This window comes from Loxodonta africana, chromosome 21 (assembly GCF_030014295.1).
Source record: "Loxodonta africana isolate mLoxAfr1 chromosome 21, mLoxAfr1.hap2, whole genome shotgun sequence".
Taxonomy (NCBI): Eukaryota; Metazoa; Chordata; class Mammalia; order Proboscidea; family Elephantidae; genus Loxodonta; species Loxodonta africana.
In genome coordinates this window covers 55598490-55619824 of record NC_087362.1, presented here as the reverse complement: position 1 = coordinate 55619824, position 21335 = coordinate 55598490, and the positions used below count along the sequence as shown (strand labels likewise).

At 37.7% G+C, this 21335-nt stretch overlaps 1 protein-coding gene across 1 annotated transcript in view; it reads right to left on the bottom strand.

Moving 5' to 3' along the window:
- Positions 1–20887, bottom strand: part of LOC135228338 (cadherin-8) — a 66870-nt gene extending 45983 nt beyond the window's left edge. Inside the window, exon 1 of the mRNA XM_064273506.1 lies at positions 20791–20887. Coding sequence (XP_064129576.1) covers positions 20791–20887 — 97 coding nt within the window. The remainder of the gene's footprint in view (positions 1–20790) is intronic.
- Between the last annotated feature and the right edge of the window lie 448 nt (positions 20888–21335).

The window sequence follows — 21335 nt, the reverse complement described above, 5'->3', positions numbered from 1 at the left end:
CTATGAGGCAGTTCTACTCTGTCCTATAGGGTTGCTATGAGTCAGAATCGACTCGACAGCAAGGGCTCTTTTTTTAATAGTGCTAGAATATTAGCCCCCTGAAGGCATTCAAAATACATAGTGACTGCAACAATGAACCCCAGCATACCAACATAGTGAAGGTGGCAAAGGACCAAGTAATGTTTCATTCTGTTGTACACGGGGTGGCTGTGAGTTGGAGCTGATTGGATAGCAATGAATAGCAAAAACAGCAATATAGTTTGAAAAGAGAATCATATGCATGTAAAAACTATAAAACAAAATAAGAAAATCAACAGCTTTTTTGAGCAAAATGTTCCCATATTTCCTTTTCCTCTGCTTTAGTCAAAGTGCAAGGCTTTGAAAGGTAGTGTATGCTACTGGTAAGACTGCAGCTTTAGCCACGTTCTATTCTATATCTGGGCTGCAATTTCCTCATTTGTAAAATGCCAATAGTAAAACTCACCATGAATATTTATATAGGTAGATGACAGATATATAAATTGCCTGAAATAGTAAGTGCTTAGTAAATTCTAACTACTGTTTCTTTCTTGCAATAACCCGTTGCTGTCCAATCAATTCTGACTCCTACTGACCCTACAGGACAGAGTAGAGAATTGCCCTTTAGGGGTTCCAAGGGAAGGTTGGTGGATTTGAACTGCTAACATTTTGGTTAGCAGCTATAGCTCTAAGCAATTTGGTATATATGTATTAAATGCATGTGTTAAATTGGCCCATAAAAAGCAGTAGAGAACATAACTGGCTTTGAACAATCTCAAGACTCCCAAATAAAATCCTTACTTGAGGAGTAAACATACTTTATAATCACTTTTATGTTTCTCAATAAAAGTTATTTTAAAAGCAATTATATTTCTACGGTACGCAACATTAGATAGATTGTTCCTTGGGGGAGAAACGTACTTGCAAAATTAAACATCCATTTTAGAATACGTACTTATTTTAGGAAGACAAAAGTTATAACAGAATTAATATGGGGGATTTTTTTCTTCTTTTTGCTCCCTTGTTCACTCCAAATGTGAACATTTTATAATTGCCTGCATGCGTTTTAGTTTTCTTAACTTGGGAGAAAAAGATAATGAACTTTAGATAATTGTCTCTTGGCCATTCTACAACTTTCTTTGCTGAACTTTAGTCTACCAACAATTATAATCAAGGCAAGTTTTGTGTCTACTCATAATGTAGGTTTCGGAACATGGCCAAAGTTATTATTTTTATTTTTAGAGATTTTTAGCTATGCATTGAGAGTACCTTTTTCATATATATCTTACTGATATGTATAATGTGTGTCTATATCAACTTCGTCTCACATACTTTGGACCTGTTATCAGGAGGGATCAGTCCCTGGAGAAGGACACCATGCTCGGTAGAGGGCTGGTGAAAAAGAGAAGACCCTCAGCTAGACGGATTGACACAGCAGCTGCAACAAAGGGCTCAAGCATAACAATGATTGTGAGGATGACCCAAGACTGGGCAGTGTTTCGTTCTGTTGTCCACAGGGTTGCTATGAGTCAGAACTGGCTCAACAGCACCTAACAACAACAAATATCAATTTACTTCCCAGTCTCAGTAATAAACAAAGTGTGTGTGTAACATTCTCCTAAATGTGTAAAGCACGTTTGTTTTTCTGCTAGAAACATCAAGGTTGGATGCGAATATGTTCAATATACTGAAACTCATCTCTTTAATTTTGTTTAGGGAATCTAAGTCCTATGATCTCAGAGTTTATAGATCTCCACAAAATGTTTCATAGCACTTGTCTTTTTCAGTGTTTCTGGTTACTCCTTATTCCTCCTTTAAGTAAATGACATGTATATCAGGGTAATTCTCCCTTAACTTTGCAGGCATCTCTATACACCCATGTTCTTATTTCTGTAAATGTTTACTCAAACTCTACGGTTTCCAGAGAACTCTTCCTGATGAATCAAAACTGAATGCAATAATTAAATACCTCCAGAAAACTTTCATCATTTCTTGTCTCTGGCCTTCGAAGATATGCAATGGTACTAATTTTTGAACTACAAGAATAATTACTCATGTATTTATTGAGTTATTTTGGTACATGGACATTATTTAATCTATTAATATTTATAAAAATTTACCCAAACATACTAAGAAAGAACAAGCTGTGATGTTGTAAAAACATATATTTTAATAATAATACCCAATATTTTAATATGAACTAGACTTTTACAGTAATTTCTAGTGTAGAGGTGACTTCCATATTCATCATTTCTTTTGAAGGTTGATAAAGAACCCAAAGTACAAAGAGTATCAAATATATTCTAGGCACTGTCCATGGCATTTATCTTACATTCTTTCATTTGATCATCATAGTGATCTGGGGTTAATATTTTCAATTACTTATACCCTGTTTTTGAAAAAAAAAAAAATCTTGTACAAAGTCATATCATCTTTAATTGGGAAAGCCAGGACTTGTCTGATTTCAAAGTCTGTAATATTTCCACATGTTTTCACACTCAGAAGGCTAGAATAGATGAGCCCTTAGCTCCCCAGTGCTGACCCATTCGTTTTGTGTGAGAGGAAACTGAAGCCCAGGGAAGAGAACTAATTTACAGTGTGACCTTGATAGAACTAGTGATGACGGCCTGCCCAAGTGAAAGAATGAAAATTTAGAGAAGGATGATTGTGCTCAGCATAGCAGGTACAATATCACTTTTTTTCTTTTTTTTTTCCAGACAGCCCTAAGACAAACAGTCTTCAAAAGGCTGAGAAAAATGTGCTCAAGCAACAGAGGGAGGAAATTCCAGTAGGCAATTGACCAGGATGAAAGCCAAGGCAATGAGTAACCCAGAAAAATCCAAGGATAACAATTACTATCTTCCCCTACAAAATGCATCAACACATTCATTCTAGTGTCACCTTAGGAAATAGCAAGAATAAGGAACAGATAAAACATGAACCCAATGTCATTCCCAGAAATCAGCACAACATCATTGTCTAGTCACCAGGGGTCCTCAGTAAGCATTATATACAGAAAGTCAGCTAAAGCTTTGGTTATCCATCAGGTATTAAAACCAACCACCCATGGGAGTTGGAAGGAGCCCTGATGGCATTAATGGTTAAACACTGCGCTGCTAACCAAAAGGTTGACAGTTTCAGGAGGTGGAGCCAAGATGGCGGAATAGACAGAAGCTTCCGGAGAGCCCTCTTTACAACAAAGACCCGAAAAAACAAGTGAAATGAGCATATTTATGAAAATTTAAGAGGCCTGAGCATCAAAGACAAGCTTAGAAAATGAACAGAGGGGCGGGGGAGGAAGAGACAGTTCAGAAGTGGAGAGGAGTTACCAGACCTGAATCATGGGGAGGCCTCAGGCACCATTCCTGGAGCAGCAGCAGCAGGCTGGTACTAGCATTCAGCTGCAGTTTCCTCAGGGAGAAGCAGCCAGCCACACAACCTACTCACACCTCCGGAACCTGAGAAGAACGGTGCTCTTGGCAAAAGCTAAGTACTTGCATATATTTTACCACATCCCCCACCCCAAGCTGGCTTTAGCTGCTGAATTCCCTGGGCCTCAGATAGGCCCTGTTGGGTGCCTAGAGCCATTCTCCCGGCCTTAGAGAAGGAAAAAATTTGCAGTTAGGGGAAAAGATAATTTGCCAGCTCCACTAACAGGGGGAGCTCAGGACAGAAGTGGCTCCTATCCAGGCATAAACAGTCTATGGACTTTGAGCACCTTTCCCTTCTGCATGGACCTGTATGGGCCTATTTCAGGAGAATAGGCCCTTGTTGGCAGAATCCAACCGTATCAGCCGTGCGGTGGAGAGGTGGGTGTTTGATGTTTGACATTGCTTTGCCTGTTAAACAGCGTCCTCACCTACCCACATAAGTGGCCTAGAGACTGGTAGCTCCACTCAGGCCACCCAGTCACCTGTGACAGGGGTCTAAGGATAACTGATAACTCCCAGTCCTTACAACCAAAAACATTGGGTGCCCCTGGTCCGTCTGCAGAACCCACCCACCTGCACACTCTAGGGAACAGGGATGCGCTTTCCTCAGAGACATTTGGGGGTCAGTTCTCAGCCTCCTGCCTTGTTCAGAGAGTGACCTCCTGGTACAATCAGATACCAGAACATACACCAATCACCCCTGCCCCTCTAAGACTGTAGGACAGAGCCTGTACCACACACTTGATGATCAGCTACCTGGAAACCTGAGCTGAATTCATACAAGAAAAGTGAATGGACTCCTAGACTGATATCCCTGATAACACCTCTAGCTCTATGGGGACAGGGCGTCAGAGCTCCAAAGGTGAAAATAATCAAGTTAGCTCACTCAAGCAACCCATTTGGGCATATCAAAACAAAACAAAGCAAGAAACTACGACACAGTAAGCAAGCAAAAACTAATACAATAACTTATAGATAGCTTGGAGACAGCAGCTAATATGAAGTCACATAAAGAAACAGACCATGATCACCTGAACAAGCTCTCAAAACAAAGAATCCAGGGATCTTCTAGATGAAAGTGCATTCCTGGAATTACCAGAGGCAGAATACAAAAGATTAATGTACAGAACCCTTCGAGACATCAGGAAGGAAATGAGGAAATACTCGGAACTAGCCAAAGAATACACAGATAAAGCACTGAAGAAATTAGAAAGATTATTCAGGAACATAATGAAAAGTTTAATAAGCTGGAAAAATCCATAGACAGACAGCAATCAGAAATTCAGAAGATTAACAATAAAATTACAGAAGTAGACAACTCAATAGAAAGTCAGAGGAGCAGAATTGAGCAAGTAGAAACCAGAATTTCTGCACTTGGAGATAAATCAATTGCACTAATATATTTGAAGAAAAATCAGATAAAAGAATTTAAAAAAAAAATGAAGAAAGCTTAAGGATCATGTGGGACTCTATCAAGAGAAATAACCTACAAGTGATTGGAGTACCAGAACAGGGAGAGATAACAGAAACTACAGAGAGATTTGTTGGCAGAAAACTTCCCTGATATCGTGAAAGATGAGAATATATCTATCCAAGACGCTCATCGAACTCCACATAAGGTAGATCTGAAAAGAAAGTCACCAAGACATATTATAATCAAACTTGCTCAAACCAAAGATAAAGAGAGAATTTTAAGAGCAGCTAGGGATAAAAGAAACGTCACCTACAAAGGAGAGCCATTAAGAATAAGCTCGGACCACTCGGCAGAAACCATGCAGGCAAGAATACAATGGGATGACTTATTTAAAAAGTTGAAGGAAAGAAATTGCCTGCCAAGAATCATATATCCAGAAAAACTGTCTCTGAAATATGAAGGTGAAATTAGGACATTTCCAGATAAATAGAAGTTTAGGGAATTCATAAAAATCAAACCAAAATTAAAATAAATACTAGAGGGAGTTCTTTGGTTAGAAAATCAATAATATCAGGTATCCACCCAAGACTAGAACATTGGGCAGAGCAACCAGAAATGAAACCAGACAGGGAAATCCAAAAAAACAAAGCAAGGTTAAAAAAAAAAAGCTCAAAACAGGGTAACAGTGATGTTATTATATAAAAGAAGACACCATTAAAACAATAAAGATGGATTATTTAGAAATGTAATCATAGATCTTTGATATGGAGAGGAAGATATGGTGATACAAAGAAATAAAAGTTAGGTTTAAATTTAGAAAAATAGGCATAAATAATAAGGCAACCACAAAGGAGACGAACAATTCTACTCATCAAAATAAAATACAAGGAAAAAATAGAGACACAGCAGAAACAAAATCAACAATGAATATGAGGAAAGGACAATATATAAAGATAATCTACTCAGCACATAAAATCAAGTGGGAAAAAGAAACTGTCAACAACACACACAAAAAAAAAGACAAAAAAAGACAATGATAGCACTAAATTCATATCTATCCATAATTACACTGAATGTAAATGGACTAAATGCACCAATAAAGAGAGACAGTGGCAGAATGGATTAAAAAACAAGATCTGCCTATATGCTGCCTACAAGAGACACACCTTAGACTTAGAGACACAAACAAATTACAGCTCAAAGGATGGGAAAAAACATATCAAGCAAACAACAGTCAAAAAAGAGCAGGAGTGGCAATATTAATTTCTGACAAAATAGACTTTAAAGTTAAATCCATCAGAAAGGATAAAGAAGAACACTATATGATGATTAAAGGGACAATATACCAAGAAAATATAACCATATTATATATTTATGCACCCAATGACAGGGCTGCAAGATACACAAAACAAACTCTATCAGCAATGAAAAGTGAAATAGAGCTCCACAATAATAGTAGGAGACTTCAACACACCACTAGGTGAAGGACAGGACATCCAGAAAGAAGCTCAATAAAGACACAGAAGAGCTAAATGCCACAATCAACCAACTTGACCTCATAGGCATATACAGACCACTCCACCCAACAGCAACCAAGTATACTTTTTTATAGTCCACATGGACCATTCTCTAGAATAGACCACATATTAGGTCATAAAGCAACCCTTTTGGCAGAATACAAAACATTGAAATATTACAAAGCATGTTTTCTGACCATAAGGCCATAAAAGTGGAAATCAATAACAGAAAAAGCAGGGAAAAGAAATCAAACACTTGGAAAATTAGCAATACCCTGCTCAAAAAAGACAGCATTATAGAAGACATTAAGGACGGAATAAAGAAATTCATAGAATCCAATGAGAATGAAAACACTTCCTATCAGAACCTTTGGGACAGAGCGAAAGCGGTGCTCAGAGGTCAATTTATATCAATAAATGCACACATTGATAAATAAGAGAGGGCCAAATCAAAGAATTATCCCTACGACTTGAACAAATAGAAAGAGAGCAACAAAAGAAACCCACAGGCACCAGAAGAAAGCAAATAATAAAAATTAGAGCAGAACTAAATGAAATAGAAAACAGAAAAACAATTGAAAGAATTAACAAGACCAAAAGTTGGTTCTTTGAAAAAATCAACAAAATTGATAAACCACTGGCCAAACTGACAAAAGAAAAACAGGAGAGGAAGCAAATAACCCAAATAAGAAATGAGATGGGCGATATTACAACAGGCCCAAGTGAAATTAAAGAATCATATCAGATTATTATGAAAAACTGTACTCTAACAAATTTGAAAACCTAGAAGAAATGGATGAATTCCTAGAAACACACTACCTACCTAAATTAACACAAACAGAGGTAGAACAACTGAATAGACCCAAAACAAGAGATTGAAAAGGTAATCAAAAAACTCCCAACAAAAAAAAGCCCTGGCCTGGACAGCTTCACTGCAGAGTTCTACCAAATTTTCAGAGAAGAGTTAACACCACTGTTACTAAAGGTATTTCAGAGCATAGAAAAGGACAGAATACAACCAAACTCATTCTATGAAACCACTATATAGCTGATACCAAAACCAGTAAAGACACCACCAAAAAAGAAAATTACAGACCTATATCCCTTGTGAACTTTGATGCAAAAATCCTTAACAAAATTCTAGCCAACAGAATTCAACAACATCTCAAGAAAATAACTCACCTTAACCAACTGGGATTCATACCCAGTACGCAGCGATGGTTCAATATTAGAAAAACAATTAACGTAATCGGTCTCATAAATAAAACAAAAGACAAGAATCACATGATTTTATCAATTGATGCAGAAAAGGCATTTGACAAAGTTCAACCTCCATTCAGGATAAAAACTCTCAGCAAAATAAGAATAGAAGGAAAATTCCTCAATATAATAAATGGCATTTATACAAAGCTGATAGCCAACATCATCTTAAACGGAGAGAACCTGAAAGCATTTGCCTTGAGATCAGCAACCCGACAGACAAGGGTGGCCTTTATCACTGCTCTTATTCAATACTGTGATGGGGGTCCTAGACAAAGCAATTAGGCTAGATAAAGAAATAAAGGGCATCCAGACTGGCAAGGAGGAAGTAAAATTATCTCTATTTGCAGATGACATGGCCTTATACACAGAAAACCCTAAGGAATCCCCAAGAAAACTACTGAAACTAATGGACTAGTTCAGCAGAGTATCGGGATACAAGATGAACATACAAAAATCAGTTGGATTCCTCTACATCAACAAAAAGAACATCAAAGAGGAAATCACCAAATCTATACCATTTACAGTAGCTCCCAAGAAAATAAAATACTTAGGAATAAATCTTACCAGAGATGTAAAAGACTTATACAAAGTAAACTACAATACACTTCTGCAAGAAATCAAAAGACACTTACATAAGTGGAAAAACATACCTTGCTCATGGATAGGAAGACTTAACATTATAAAAATGTCTCTTCTACCAAAAGCAATCTATACATTTTTTGCAATTCTGATCCAAATTCCAACGACTTTCTTTAATGAGATGGAGAAACAAATCCCCAACTTCATATGGAAGGGAAAGAGGCCCTGGATAAGTAAAAAAAAAATGGGAGGCCTTACTCTACCTCATTTTAGAACCTATTATACCGCCACAGTAGTCAAAAGAGCCTGGAAATGGTACAATAACAGATATATAGACCAATGGAACAGAATTGAGAATCCAGATGTAAAACCATCCACAAATGAGCAGCTCATGTTTGACAAAGGCCCCAAAACAATTAAATGGGGAAAAGACAGTCTTTTTAACAAGTGGTGCTGGTGTAACTGGATATCCACCTGCAAAAAAATGAAACAAGACCCATACCTCACTCCATGCACAAAAATGAGCTAAAAAATGATCAAACATCTAAATATAAAATCTAAAACAATAAAGATCATGCAAGAAAAAATAGGGACAACATTAGGAGCCCTAATACATGGCATAAACAGTATACAAAACATTACTAAAAATGCAGAAAAGAAACTAGATAACTGGGAGCTCCTAAAAATCAAACACCTATGCTCATCCAAGGACTTCACCAAAAGAGTAAAAAGATTACCTACAGACTGGGAAAAAAGCTTTTAGCTATGACATTTCCTATTAGCACCTGATCTCTAAAATCTACGTAATACTGCAAAAACTCAACTGCAAAAAGACAAATAACCCAATTAAAAAATGGGCAAAATATATGAACAGACACTTCACTAAAGAAGACATTCAGGTAGCTAACAGATACATGAGGAAATGCTCACAATCATTAGCCATTAGAGAAATGCAAATCAAAACTTCAGTGAGATTCCATCTCACTCCAACAAAGCTGGCATTAATCTGAAAAACACAAAACAGTAAGTGTTGGAGAGGCTGTGGAGAGATTGGAACACTTATACACTGCTGGTGGGAATGCAAAATGGTACAACCACTTTGGAAATCAATTTGGCACTTCCTTAATAAGCTAGAAATAGAACTACCATATGATCCAGCAATCCCACTCCTTGGAATATATCCTAGAGAAATAAGAGCCTTTATAAGAACAGATATATGCATAGTCATGTTCATTGCAGCACTGTTCACTGTAGCAAAAAGATAGAAGCAACCCAGGTGCCCATCCACAGATAAATGGATAAATCAATTATGGTATATTCACACAATGAAATACTACGCATTGATAAAGAACAGTGATGAATCTGTGAAATATTTCATAACATGGCGGAATCTGGAAGGCATTATGCTGAGTGAAATTAGTCAGATGTAAAAGGAGAAATATTGTATAAGACCACTGTTATAAAACTTAAGAAATAGTTTAAACAGAGAAGAAAATATTCTTTGATGGTTACAAGAGGGGAGTGGGAGGAAGGCAGGGTGAGAGAGGGTATTCACTAACTACTTAGATAGTAGATAATAACTACTTTAGGTGACAGGAAAGACAACGCAAAATACAGGCAAGGTCAGCACAAATGAACTAAGCCAAAAGCAAAGAACTTTCCTGAATAAACTGAATGCTTTGAAGGCCAGTGTAGCAGGGGCGGGGCTTTGGGGACCATGATTTCAGGGAACATCTAAATCAAGTGGCATAATAAAATCTATTAAGAAAACATTCTGTGTCCCACCTTAGAGAGAGGTGTCTGGTGTCTTAAACGTTAGCAAGTGGCCATCTAAGATGCATCAATTGGTCTCAACCCACCTGGATCAAAGGAGAATGAAGAACATCAAGGACACAAGGTAAATACGAGCTCGATAGACAGAAAGGGCCACATAAACCAGAGATTACATCAGCCTGAGACCAGAAGAACTAGACGGTGCCCAGCTACACCTGATGACTGCCCTGACAGGGAACACAACAGAGAACCCCTGAGGGAGCAGGAGAGCAGTAGGATGCAGATGCCAAATTCTTGTAAAAAGACTAGACATAATGGTCTGACTGAGACTAGAAGGACTGGGGTGGTCATGGCTCCCAGACCTTCTTTTGGCCCAGGACAGGAACCATTCCCAAAGCCAACTCTTCAGAGAGGGATTGGACTAGACAATCGGTTGGAGAGGGATGCTGGTGAGGAGTGAGCTTCTTGGATCAGGTGGACACTTGAGACTATGTTGGGATCTCCTCCCTGGAGGGGAGATGAGAGGGTAGAGGGAGTTAGAAGCTGGCAAAATGGACAGCAAAAGAAAGAGTGGAGGTAGGGAGCCGGCTTTCTCATTAGGGGTAGAGCAATTGGGAGTATGTAGCAAGGTGTATATAAGTTTTTGTGAGAGAGAGAGACTGACTTGATTTGTAAACTTTCACTTAAAGCACAATAAAAATTAAAAAAAAAAAAAAAGGTTGACAGTTTGAAACCACCCAGAGGCTCTGCGGGAGGAAGACATGACAATCCACTCTTGCAAAGATTACAGCCAAGAAAACCCTATGGGTGAGTTCTACTCTGTCACATGGAGTTGCTATGAGTAGAAAAGTGACTCAACAGCACCCAACAACAACAGCATAGGAGAGGCATGAATTATAAATCTTGTGAGCCAGATCAAAACTGTAATGGATTCTAACGAACCTGCAAATAGGAATCATTACTAGCAGTGCTGTGCCACAAATTGTAGCTCTGTCTCTGGGTCATCGTCTTTTTGGAAAGGACTCACCAATATGCCTCTATCCTCCAATCACAAACATATTGAGTAGCAGGTTCAACATAGCTCGTCTGAACTCAGGGTAAAGAGGACAACGATCTAAAACTCATAAGGAGAATTAGAATTGACGACAAATGTACATCACCACTCTGAATGGCCAAATGCTTTCAGTGATGGAATCCAAGAAAAGCAAAGTCTTCTTTCTGTAAGGCTAGCTTCACTAACTGAGTGGGCCCTAAGAGGGAACTTTGTTTATGATGATATTGAAGTTAGAATGTATGATTATTCCTCCAAAAAGCAAAGTATTTTGGATACTGGCCTGGGAATTTATCTTTTGGGTGATAAAAATCCATGTCAAATCATAGCCCTCTTCTCTAATAATTCAAATCAGTATGATACTGACCCCTAAGGAGAACAAAAACACATGGGGCAAGAGAGAGACCATGTCTATTTTATTCACCATGTTATTCCCAATTTCCAGGGTTGTGCCTGGCACATGGGAGACACTAAATAAATAGGAGTCGAAATTAAAAAGCATGACTACTATGACATGTTCGTGACTCCTTTTAGCTGGTTTATTAAAATCCATTATAGTTTTGGTCCAAATCATATGATGTATAATTCACGCCTTTGCCAGTTACTATATTATTATTGAAAACCCTGGTGGTGTGGTGGTTAAGAGCTACAGCTGCTAACCAAAAGGTCAGCAGTTCGAATCCACGAGGTGCCCTTTGGAAACTACTCTGTCCTATAGGGTCACTGTGAGTTGGAATCATCTTGATGGCAACAAGTTTGGTTTAATTTTTGAACCAAAAATTATATTATTATTGTTGGATGCTGTCAAATAGCTTTTCTACTTTTTGTTTTTACTCATAGCAACTCCATATGACAGAGTAGAACTGCCCCATAGTGTTTTCTTAGCTGTAATCCTTATGGAAGTAAATCTCCAGGTCTTTCTTCTGCAGAGCTGCTGGGTAGGTTCGAACTGCCAACCTTTTGGTTAGCAGCCCAGTGCTTAAACATTCGTGCCACCAGAGCTCCTTCCAGCTAATGTTGTATCTATAAAATGTTCACATTAATTCAGGGGTTGAATAAGTGAATAAACATATAATCTGTTACTAATAAGCTCACAGGATAATGGAAGAGACATCCCCCCCGCCATTCACGTGTCTCCCTTAGCACTTATCACTCTGTCTCTCAAAGAAAAGCACAGAGGAGAACTAACTTCACAGCACCACTTATTCAGCACCATCTGGCTCCACTCAGGCATGGGAGGAACTTTGACCTGAGTTCTGATATATGGCTGGAGATTAGCTAGATCGTAAAGGGAGGAAGCAGAGGATGTATATTCCAGAAAAGGGAAGGAAGGGAAATTTAAAAAGCATGACTGGTAGGGCATGTTCAAGCCCAAGGATGTGTAAAAAAGAAACCAAACCAAACCGGTTGCTGTTGAGTCGATTTCAACTCATAGCGACCCCACAGGACAGGGTAGAACTGCCCATAGAATTTCCAAGAAGTGCCTGGTGGATTTGAACTGCCGATCCTTTGGTTATCCCACCAGGCTTTCCCAAGGATGTATAAGGAGTATATAAAATAAGGAGTCCTGGTTGCACAGCGGTTAAAGTGCATGGCTGCTAACCACAAGCTTGGCAGTTAGAACTCACCAGCCACTCAATGGGAGAAAGATGTGGCAGTCTGCTTCCATAAAGTTTTACAGGCTTGAAAACCCTATGGGGCAGTGCTACTGTGTCCCATAACGTTGCTATGAGTTGGAATCAATTCAACGGCAGTAGGTTTGGCTTTGGTTTATAAGAAAGAGCTGGAAGAAGAGTGATAGAAAATAAAATCAATGAGATAAACATCTAGCCTCATAGTCTCAGCTGTTTTGTCTTGCTTTAATAAATTTGAAATTTTGTACGTAGCATCCAAGTCCTTCCCATTCTGGCTACTTGCTAAGGTGTTTCTAACTCAAGAATTCTATTATTCTATCAACTAAACTCTGAAATACTCCTTTTGCCAATATGTAGATAGCTGTATATATTTAGGTCTACAGGGCTAGAAAAACTGTATCTATGGAAACTTACACATGTTAGGTACTCTTCACTTTTATTCTTCCATTATGTCGCTGTGATGAGGGTTCTATTCAAACAAGAATTTAAGTCCTACAAATGCTCCTCATTCCCATTTTCTTTTCCTCTGCTTTAGTCATGGGCAATGTTTGCAGACACATTTATTCACTGGCCCTCAGGTAACCAACCTACTGCCTTTGAGTCGATTTTGACTCATAGCGACCCTATAGGACAGAGTAGAACTGCCCCCAAAGGGTTTTCATCGAGCAGTTGGTGGATTCGAGCTGCTGACTTTTTGTTCAGCAGCCGAACACAACCACTGAGCCACCAGGGCTCCAGGCCCTCAAGTAAGGGATAATTGAATAACATACCCAAATAAAAAAAAATAAAATAACAAGCTCATTGCTGTTGAAATCAACTCGTAGAGACCCTATAGGACAGAGTATAACTGCCCCATAGGGTTTCCAAAAAGTGGCTGGTGGATTTGAACTGCCAACCTTTTGGTTAGCAGCCATAGCTCTTAACCACTGCGCCACCAGGGCTAGTAGTCCAGCGCAAACCATTTGTGCCACCCAGACCCTGAGCATTTTATCTTTTTCCTACTTTTATTTAGATTACTATTGCTGTTATTCAAAACAACATAGAGCTGATGATTATTTCCACTCTACAGAAAGATTCCAGATTATTCAGTCGTTTTTGCAAGCTCTCACAGATCACAGCAGAAGAGCTAGGATCCAAACCTAAATATTCTTAACTATGAAGTTTGTGCTGTTCGACATATTGCAGGCCTCTCTTTCATCCTTCATTCGAATTCATTCCAAGTCAACTTTTTTAAGGCTTAGCTATGTGGTGTGCCTCCTTTAACGTTTCCAAATTATTCCCCTGCCTTCTCTAGCAGCTTCTTCAATAAACGAAGGAATCCAAACCACATGGTGTGTGTTATTCAGGTCACATCTCCAGAAGGAATGTCACGTATGCCTAATGTTGTGTCTATAAACTGTTCACATTAATTCAAAATGCAAACTTCTGTGCTAAAAGGAGATGAAACGATTGTCAACTGCATTCAATACTTTTTTTTTTTTTTAAAGAAATGAGAATTTGCATAGACTGACAGCTCACTTTGTTTCCACATTTAATTTTAATATTTGGTTGTACTTACCCAAGGACAGCCGTGTTGGTTTGACACCCACAAAACCCCAAGGCCTGTTTTGAAGCTTGCAAATAGATGATAAATCAGTAAATAACATTATTTTTTAATGATGCCAATAACAAAGTGGTCCAAACAAGTCTGGATAAATGAAAAACACTTCTCAGTGTCATTTTATACACTCCCCCAGATATTCAAGAGATTACTTTTCTAAATCAGAACTTGAAGCAAAGTTCCCAGAGAGGAAAGTTCTAAAAGAAAATTTTCTATGTCTTAAAACATCTCTAAGATAACAAAAAGGTGCCTGGTTACACAGTGGTTAAGTGCTCTGCTCCTAACTGAAAATTCAGCGATGTGAACCCACCAGCAGCTCTGTGGGAGAACATACCTGGCGATCTGCCTCCCATGAAGATAACAGCCTAGGAAACCCTATGGGGTAATCCTACTCCGTTGTACTACTCCATAGTACACAACAGCAACAGGATAACTAAGCCGGTACCTATTTATCTTTTGGTTTATCCTCTTTCAAAAAGCTTCAGAATTTGAATGCTCTGTAAGGTTCAGAAATGACTGCTAGCAAATTGGTAGAGAAGCTTCAGTGTAAATCACAGCTGTGAATAGCATTACGGATAGCCACATATGGAACTCTACACCGGGTATCTAAGTTATATCTCTACTAGTCGGTAATCTCGAGACTAAATTACCTCTCACAGCAAACACTGAAAAATAGATACTAAGGGCAGTGCTGTGTTTGACCAGAGCAATAATTTTAGGATTTTCAGTATTTGCAAAGGAAATTCTTTGTGAAGGCACCTTTGACTTATGATTTAAGAAAGAAATAGAAGGGAAGATATGAAGACTGGACATGATAACAGAGATTCAAGAAATCTATACAAGCAAAGAAAATCTCCATGTCTTTTGAGCCAAACCAAATAGGCATTTGCAACACAGAAAGTAGAAATGCAGATCTGTTATCTATTTTTCTAAGCTTGCACACCGTCCTTAATTACAGTTTAGGGGACAAAATGAAACATAAATGGCTTTTTATCAACCGAACGTTGCTGGAAGCATAAACAATAAATTATGAATTACTGAAGCAGAAGCCTTTTTGGATCATGTATGCATAATGCTGTTCTACATATTCGGGATCCCAGTTGGACCTAGTGTTTCATGCAAATTGAGCGCTACCTTTTAAGATTCAACACTGAGGAAACACCTTGTGCTTTACGAGGGTAAGAGCTGATGACTTTTATGGAAAAGGCCTTCGGTCAGTGTTTGGTGTTGAGTGTGGTACTGTGGGAACATCCACTATCTGAGTTAAGTAACACAGGTTTCACTTGTTGCTGAGGTGTGGTTGCCTGGGAAACCCATTAATAATGGATCCGGGGTAGCTGAGACCTGGAGGCATTTTTAAAGACCACTTGAGGAAAGAGATGCTATTTCAGAAAGTTCTTCGCCAGCTTAAAGCAGCCTGTGTAATGGAAGAACTTAAGGAGGCCCGAGGTGGCCTGGAAGAGGACAATTGGCTTACCAAGGTGGCCCTCTGCTCTGTGGATCATCGGGAAGGCGTTTCCGGTCCGGTTCAGCCTGGATGGGTCACAGCTGACTTAAGGTGGAGGAGAAAAGGACTATTTCTCCCTTGATGCCTACATCCTGAATACAGGAGAGGAGTGCATGAGGACTCAGCTGGGGAGAAGAGGGAGGACAAAGGGTCAGCTCGGGCTAGCCTGAGGTCAGGGAAACCCACTTGCACTCTTAGGCAATCACTTTTGGTTTTCTGATGGGAGGAGCCTGAGGTAAGTTTAAGGTAGTCAAAAATGCAAAGGAAGATAGTCTGTCTTTTCTTTAATTTTCCAGCCTAGGTACCAAGATTCCTACAGAGTATGTGCTTTAGGGGTTCAGTGGTGAATTAAAATTACTTGATATGGTAGAATTAAAAGTGATTCTCACAAGTTGGAAGCTGGAGCTAGCCATTCTGTGAAGAAAGCTGAGCTCCATTTTGGCAAAGGAGAAATAGAAAAGCATGTCTTCCTATTCAAATCCAGATCCAGGTATCCTGCAGCTATTTCAGTGGCTGGTAAATATTTTCATTCTCCCCTTCTCCTCCTTTTCCCTTTATTGCACAAAAAAAAAAAAAGAAAAAATTTTTTTTGTCTTTCTATTATAATACCCTTTAGATTGTAACACATTGCTGAGCAGGTTTCTTGCAATGCATTTTAGTGAGGGAAAGGGTTTTCCAATTGCTGATGAGACTGCATTCAGATCACTGTACAATATTTTACAGGTAAATAAATCTTCAGAGTTAAAGCTGCAAAGAGATCTGGTTAAGAATGATAAGCCAGAGGAGAGGTAATATAGTTAGGGAATAAGGAGTTCACATAAAGAGGATTGTGTTCTCATTTACTAGGGAGTCTTTTCTATATGCCAGACATTGTGCTAAGAGCTGCCTAGGCCCTAGGGTACAGATTTCAGCCAAGGCCTTCCCTACGAGGTATTACAGATGAGGAAACTGAGGCTTTAAATAACTTGCCTATAGTAACAGTGTGCTTACAACAGATGCTTCTAGAGGGGGAAAAGAAGGGGGATAAGAAAATATACCACATGAAGTACGCAAATCAGTTGAGATGGAAACTCCTAAGAAAAAAACCAAAAAACCAAACCCACTGCCGTCGAGTCAATTCCAACTCATAGCGACCCTATAGGACAAAGTAGAACTGCCCCATACAGTTTCCAAGGAGTGCCTGGAGGATTTGAACTGCTGACCTTTTGGTTAGCAGCTGTAGCACTTAACCACTATGCCACCAGGGTTTCTGAAACTCCTAAGAAGATGTATGAATTATACTGTAAAAAGGTTAATGTACAAAATAACAGGTAAACTGTTGAGATTACACAAGACGCATTGATTCCAATGCTCTAGTCAGCATCTATATTGTTTAAATCAATTACAAAGTTATGCCTTTAGAGTGAAGTTTTATCAATAAGGTTTTGGTCAAAGAAAAGACACCAAGAAGAGGAAAAAGAGTTCAGGGTCATCAGGTAGTGTGGTTCTCCACTGTCTTTTCTTAAGCACAATCAAGCTATTATAAATAGTAACAAGCTGCCCTTCAGCAACTAAGACCAAGTTCACTGCCTACCTCTCTCCATCCCACAGACTCTCCATACAGAGCAAGATTTTTTATTTCCCCCATATCTTTATACACATGATTCCAATATTTCAGTATAAAACATGAAGACTCCCATTTCGCCACACTACTTTCTGGCAATTATAATCACATCTTTGACCTATAATGTGCAGGCTGTTAAGAGCAGATTTCTGCAGCCTTCAAATTTTCTGTAAGCAAGACATTTCAGTATTTGTAAAAGGTCCATTTATCTTTCCTTCTCTTGTTATATTGAATTGTTGGATATCTTCCATTTTCATGGAATGGAATGGAAGAAGATGTTCAAATGTGATCGGCAAAACCCTTTCTGGAAATGCACCCAATTGGAATATGGAGAAACCAATGTCTGTGCCTTATCACTTAGAAAATTCAAGGTGCTATGATTTTTTACATGGACATGTGTTATGAATGACTCATCATATGTTTGACCTTTGATTCCAACTTTATCAGTATTGAAGGTTGCTTTCTTATTCTGGCAGACAGATAATTCTCATATATTAAGAAAGAGAATTATTTGTGAAATCATTCAACTGTGTAGGAGACAAGAGACAGCTAATTTCTATCTCATTTTGCCCTTGATTATGAATTAGTCAGCTGAAAATTGCATTACGTCCATCCTCTATGAGAGAAGAGAAAGATCCTGCTAACTTCAAATTGAAAACATGACTGCAAGTTACTTAGAAAGTGCCAAATACTGAAACCATCTCTCATAAATATCTAATTAAATAGGAGGTTCATCCATCCATCAATTACAGATTTGAATATATTGGCCATCTCAAAATCTCAGCCTTGTCTGGTAGGCTGGGACCTATAAATTATAGTACTCTCAGTGGGGAAAAATCAGCTATTGACCATTTTAAAGTTTATGCTAATAAGAAAGAACCAATTCTAAATATGATTATACCATCTGACTCTCTCCATGTTTCAAACATAAAATACATACTATTTTTTTAAGTAAATAATGTCTATGTTTAGATTTTTTTGTTGTTGCTTATGTGTGTTCTCATCATTTACAAAAAATTGGCAAAAGACATAAAGAATCAAACTATCTATCACATTTTAAATTTAACATTTTTTTTTTCCATTACCTTAATTGTTTCTATGTTTAAGAAGAGACGGATTGTTTTGTCTGGTTTCATAGTAACTATCAAAACCAAGATGTCAAAATAGTGGCAGTCTATGGAGAAAAACTCATAAATTTCTCATGTAGGAAAAGAGAGCCAGAGTACCAACTTTACATATCTCTTCCAAAGACCTAGGGGTTCATGATTTATTCTGTGGAGGAGATGATGAATATTTGGATCTTAAATTCAAAATTACAGTGAACATATGTCTGAGTTTTCTCAATACGGTCTTGGTTTATGGCTGTTTCCAGGCATAAATATAAATAGTGATCCCTTTTACTTTAAAAATATCCCAGTAGGAACAATAAATTATATGGTCACTCTTTGAAAAATAAATAAGTAATAATTTAAAATAAACCGTTGTGATTCAGAGAGTGCTCTTTCTATCCCAAATCATTTTACAACCCCTAACACCTTGTTTTTCAATTATTACACACACACACCCACACACACAAATCTATGAGGTAAATCAAAACTGTAATTTTCATTTTCTAGTTTCAAAAGAGATATTCTATTTCAGGGTCTATTGAAACGTGAGGAGATCAATGGTACAGAAGGTTTCCGAAGTGTACAACTTGTTACTTTCTACTAATTCTAAAAATTAGAGAAAACATATGCAATTGAGTATGAAATTAATATACTGGAGGACTAAAGTCTCCTCTTTAGAAGCATTATAAATATAGTACAAAATCATATGTCCCCTGACACCCAATAGCACCTTTTCATTCATCAAACAAACATTTATGTATGCCTCCGTGGGCCATGCTTATAACAGGCATATCTTGAAATTGTGGAATGTACAAGAATCACCAAGGAGCTCAGAACTTTTGGTGTGGGAAAACATTTCTTCACAGGGTATTTTAAAAGATAGGAGTGTTTCATATGAAAAAATAATGACTGATAACTATTAGCTCACATTCAAAAGCCTGGACCATCACTTACATATAGACTTTCAGCTGTCTTTGATATATTCATGTGACTTCCATTAAAAAGAATTATTGGCAGTGTTAACTGAGGAACAAAGATAATATATTTGGATTAGAGCTCTCAGTTAGGGGTGGCTAATAAATGAACACTCCATTACTGAGGAGAAAGGACATATTTGTGTCTCCTTAGTGTTTTTAATAAAGGAAGCCACGTTAATGAATAATATCTAGATAGTAAACTCCTCATTTCCTTTTCTGTGATACACCCACATTTATCAGAGTATCTGCGAAGAACTAAGTAGCATTATGTCAAATGGTGAGGCCATACTATATTGAAAAAGAGCCATCAAATGTCATTTTATTTTCTAAAGAAAGGTTTATTAAAGTTTAAGACCACCTTTAAACAAAAGATAGTAAATAATCCCAACAGATGTGAGGAAAAGAATTTGAATCATCTAACTGAGTATAGCTTTTACATAGACAATCAGAAATCTAACCACATTCCTAGAGTAATGCCAGTAGAGAGGCTGAGACAATACTTTAATTTTCCTAGTCATTCTAAATCAGCTGAAACTAAGATTTAAATACAGCTGAGCCAAAATAAATGTTTAAAAATCTTTGTTAAATACATAGCAGCTTAAAAAAAAAAGCTTTGGAAACAAAGATATACCGATGATAATAGAGTTTTATTTCATAATGCTCTATGACCTTCATATGTAATAGGCAATAGTTAAGGGAAACAGTGAATCCAAGCTTGGTCCTCAAGAAATAATAAAATGGATTGAATGTTTTCTGTGAGTGAAAAGACTTGACAATAAAATCAGTCCATATTAGTGCCAAAATAACACTGATAAAGAGTGTCCTTCAAAAAGGATTTTCTGATCTAATTACTGTTGTCAAAGTTGGTACAGGCTTAAAACAAATAACTCTAATATGTACCCACAAACCAGGCAAAATTAGAATAGGCTTTCCCTAAAGACTTGGTAAACATTCAATTAAAACTTCACAATTGCAAAGTGTAAGCCAGCTTCTCCTCTATCAAATATCTCAGTATCTCAAAATTCTTGGAGCTTTCACGGGGGTTAATTCCTCTTCTTCATTTTGTAAAAGTAAGGTGTTGGAAGTATTCCCTGGGATAAAATTAATTTTCCCATTAATAATTTTCTTATCTATTTTTTCAGTATTGGAAAGGTGGAATTGATATAATTACTATGCTATTAGGCTGATAAGCTGGATTTCAACTGCTTATGGGTGAACAAAACTTATTTTAATTCTATTTTCAGTCATGTTATACATTCATATTGTATTTTCCAATTGATGCTAAACTCTGTTTCACAAAGCTAATATATTTACCTTCATTTTTCTTGATGGTGAAATTCGGATTATTGACCATTTCTGGAAGAAGACTGTATAAGAAATAATGTCCATTTTTAGGGTCATCTTTGTCCATGGCACTCACTGTTTGGATGACCTGTAAAATAAAACTTGACATTAGCATTTCCGAGGACATTAAAGAGCTATGCTGTCTTTAAAAGCTGGGTGATGCTCCTTTTGAGGTCTGATATTTTGGCCTAAGGACACTTTTACAGCTTTTTAAATTATCTTGGATGGTTTGTGCCAAGGACAAGGAGAGAAACATTCATCATTTTCAAACCTCAGCCTCAATAAATTGGTGAAAATTAAAATCATTATCTTTCTGTCCATTTAGTGTCTGTGGCTTGAGATAGCAAAGTTAAGTGTATTTGAAAATTCCACTGAGAAATTACAGATTCCTTTCCAAGCTGATTATATAGGAGCATTTAGAATAAGATTTGGAACTGTTACAGTGATTACAGTGTGGCTCCAGGAAGAAATGTCAGAGGGAAGGGATGTAAAACTTCAATCCTCGTAGCTCTTCT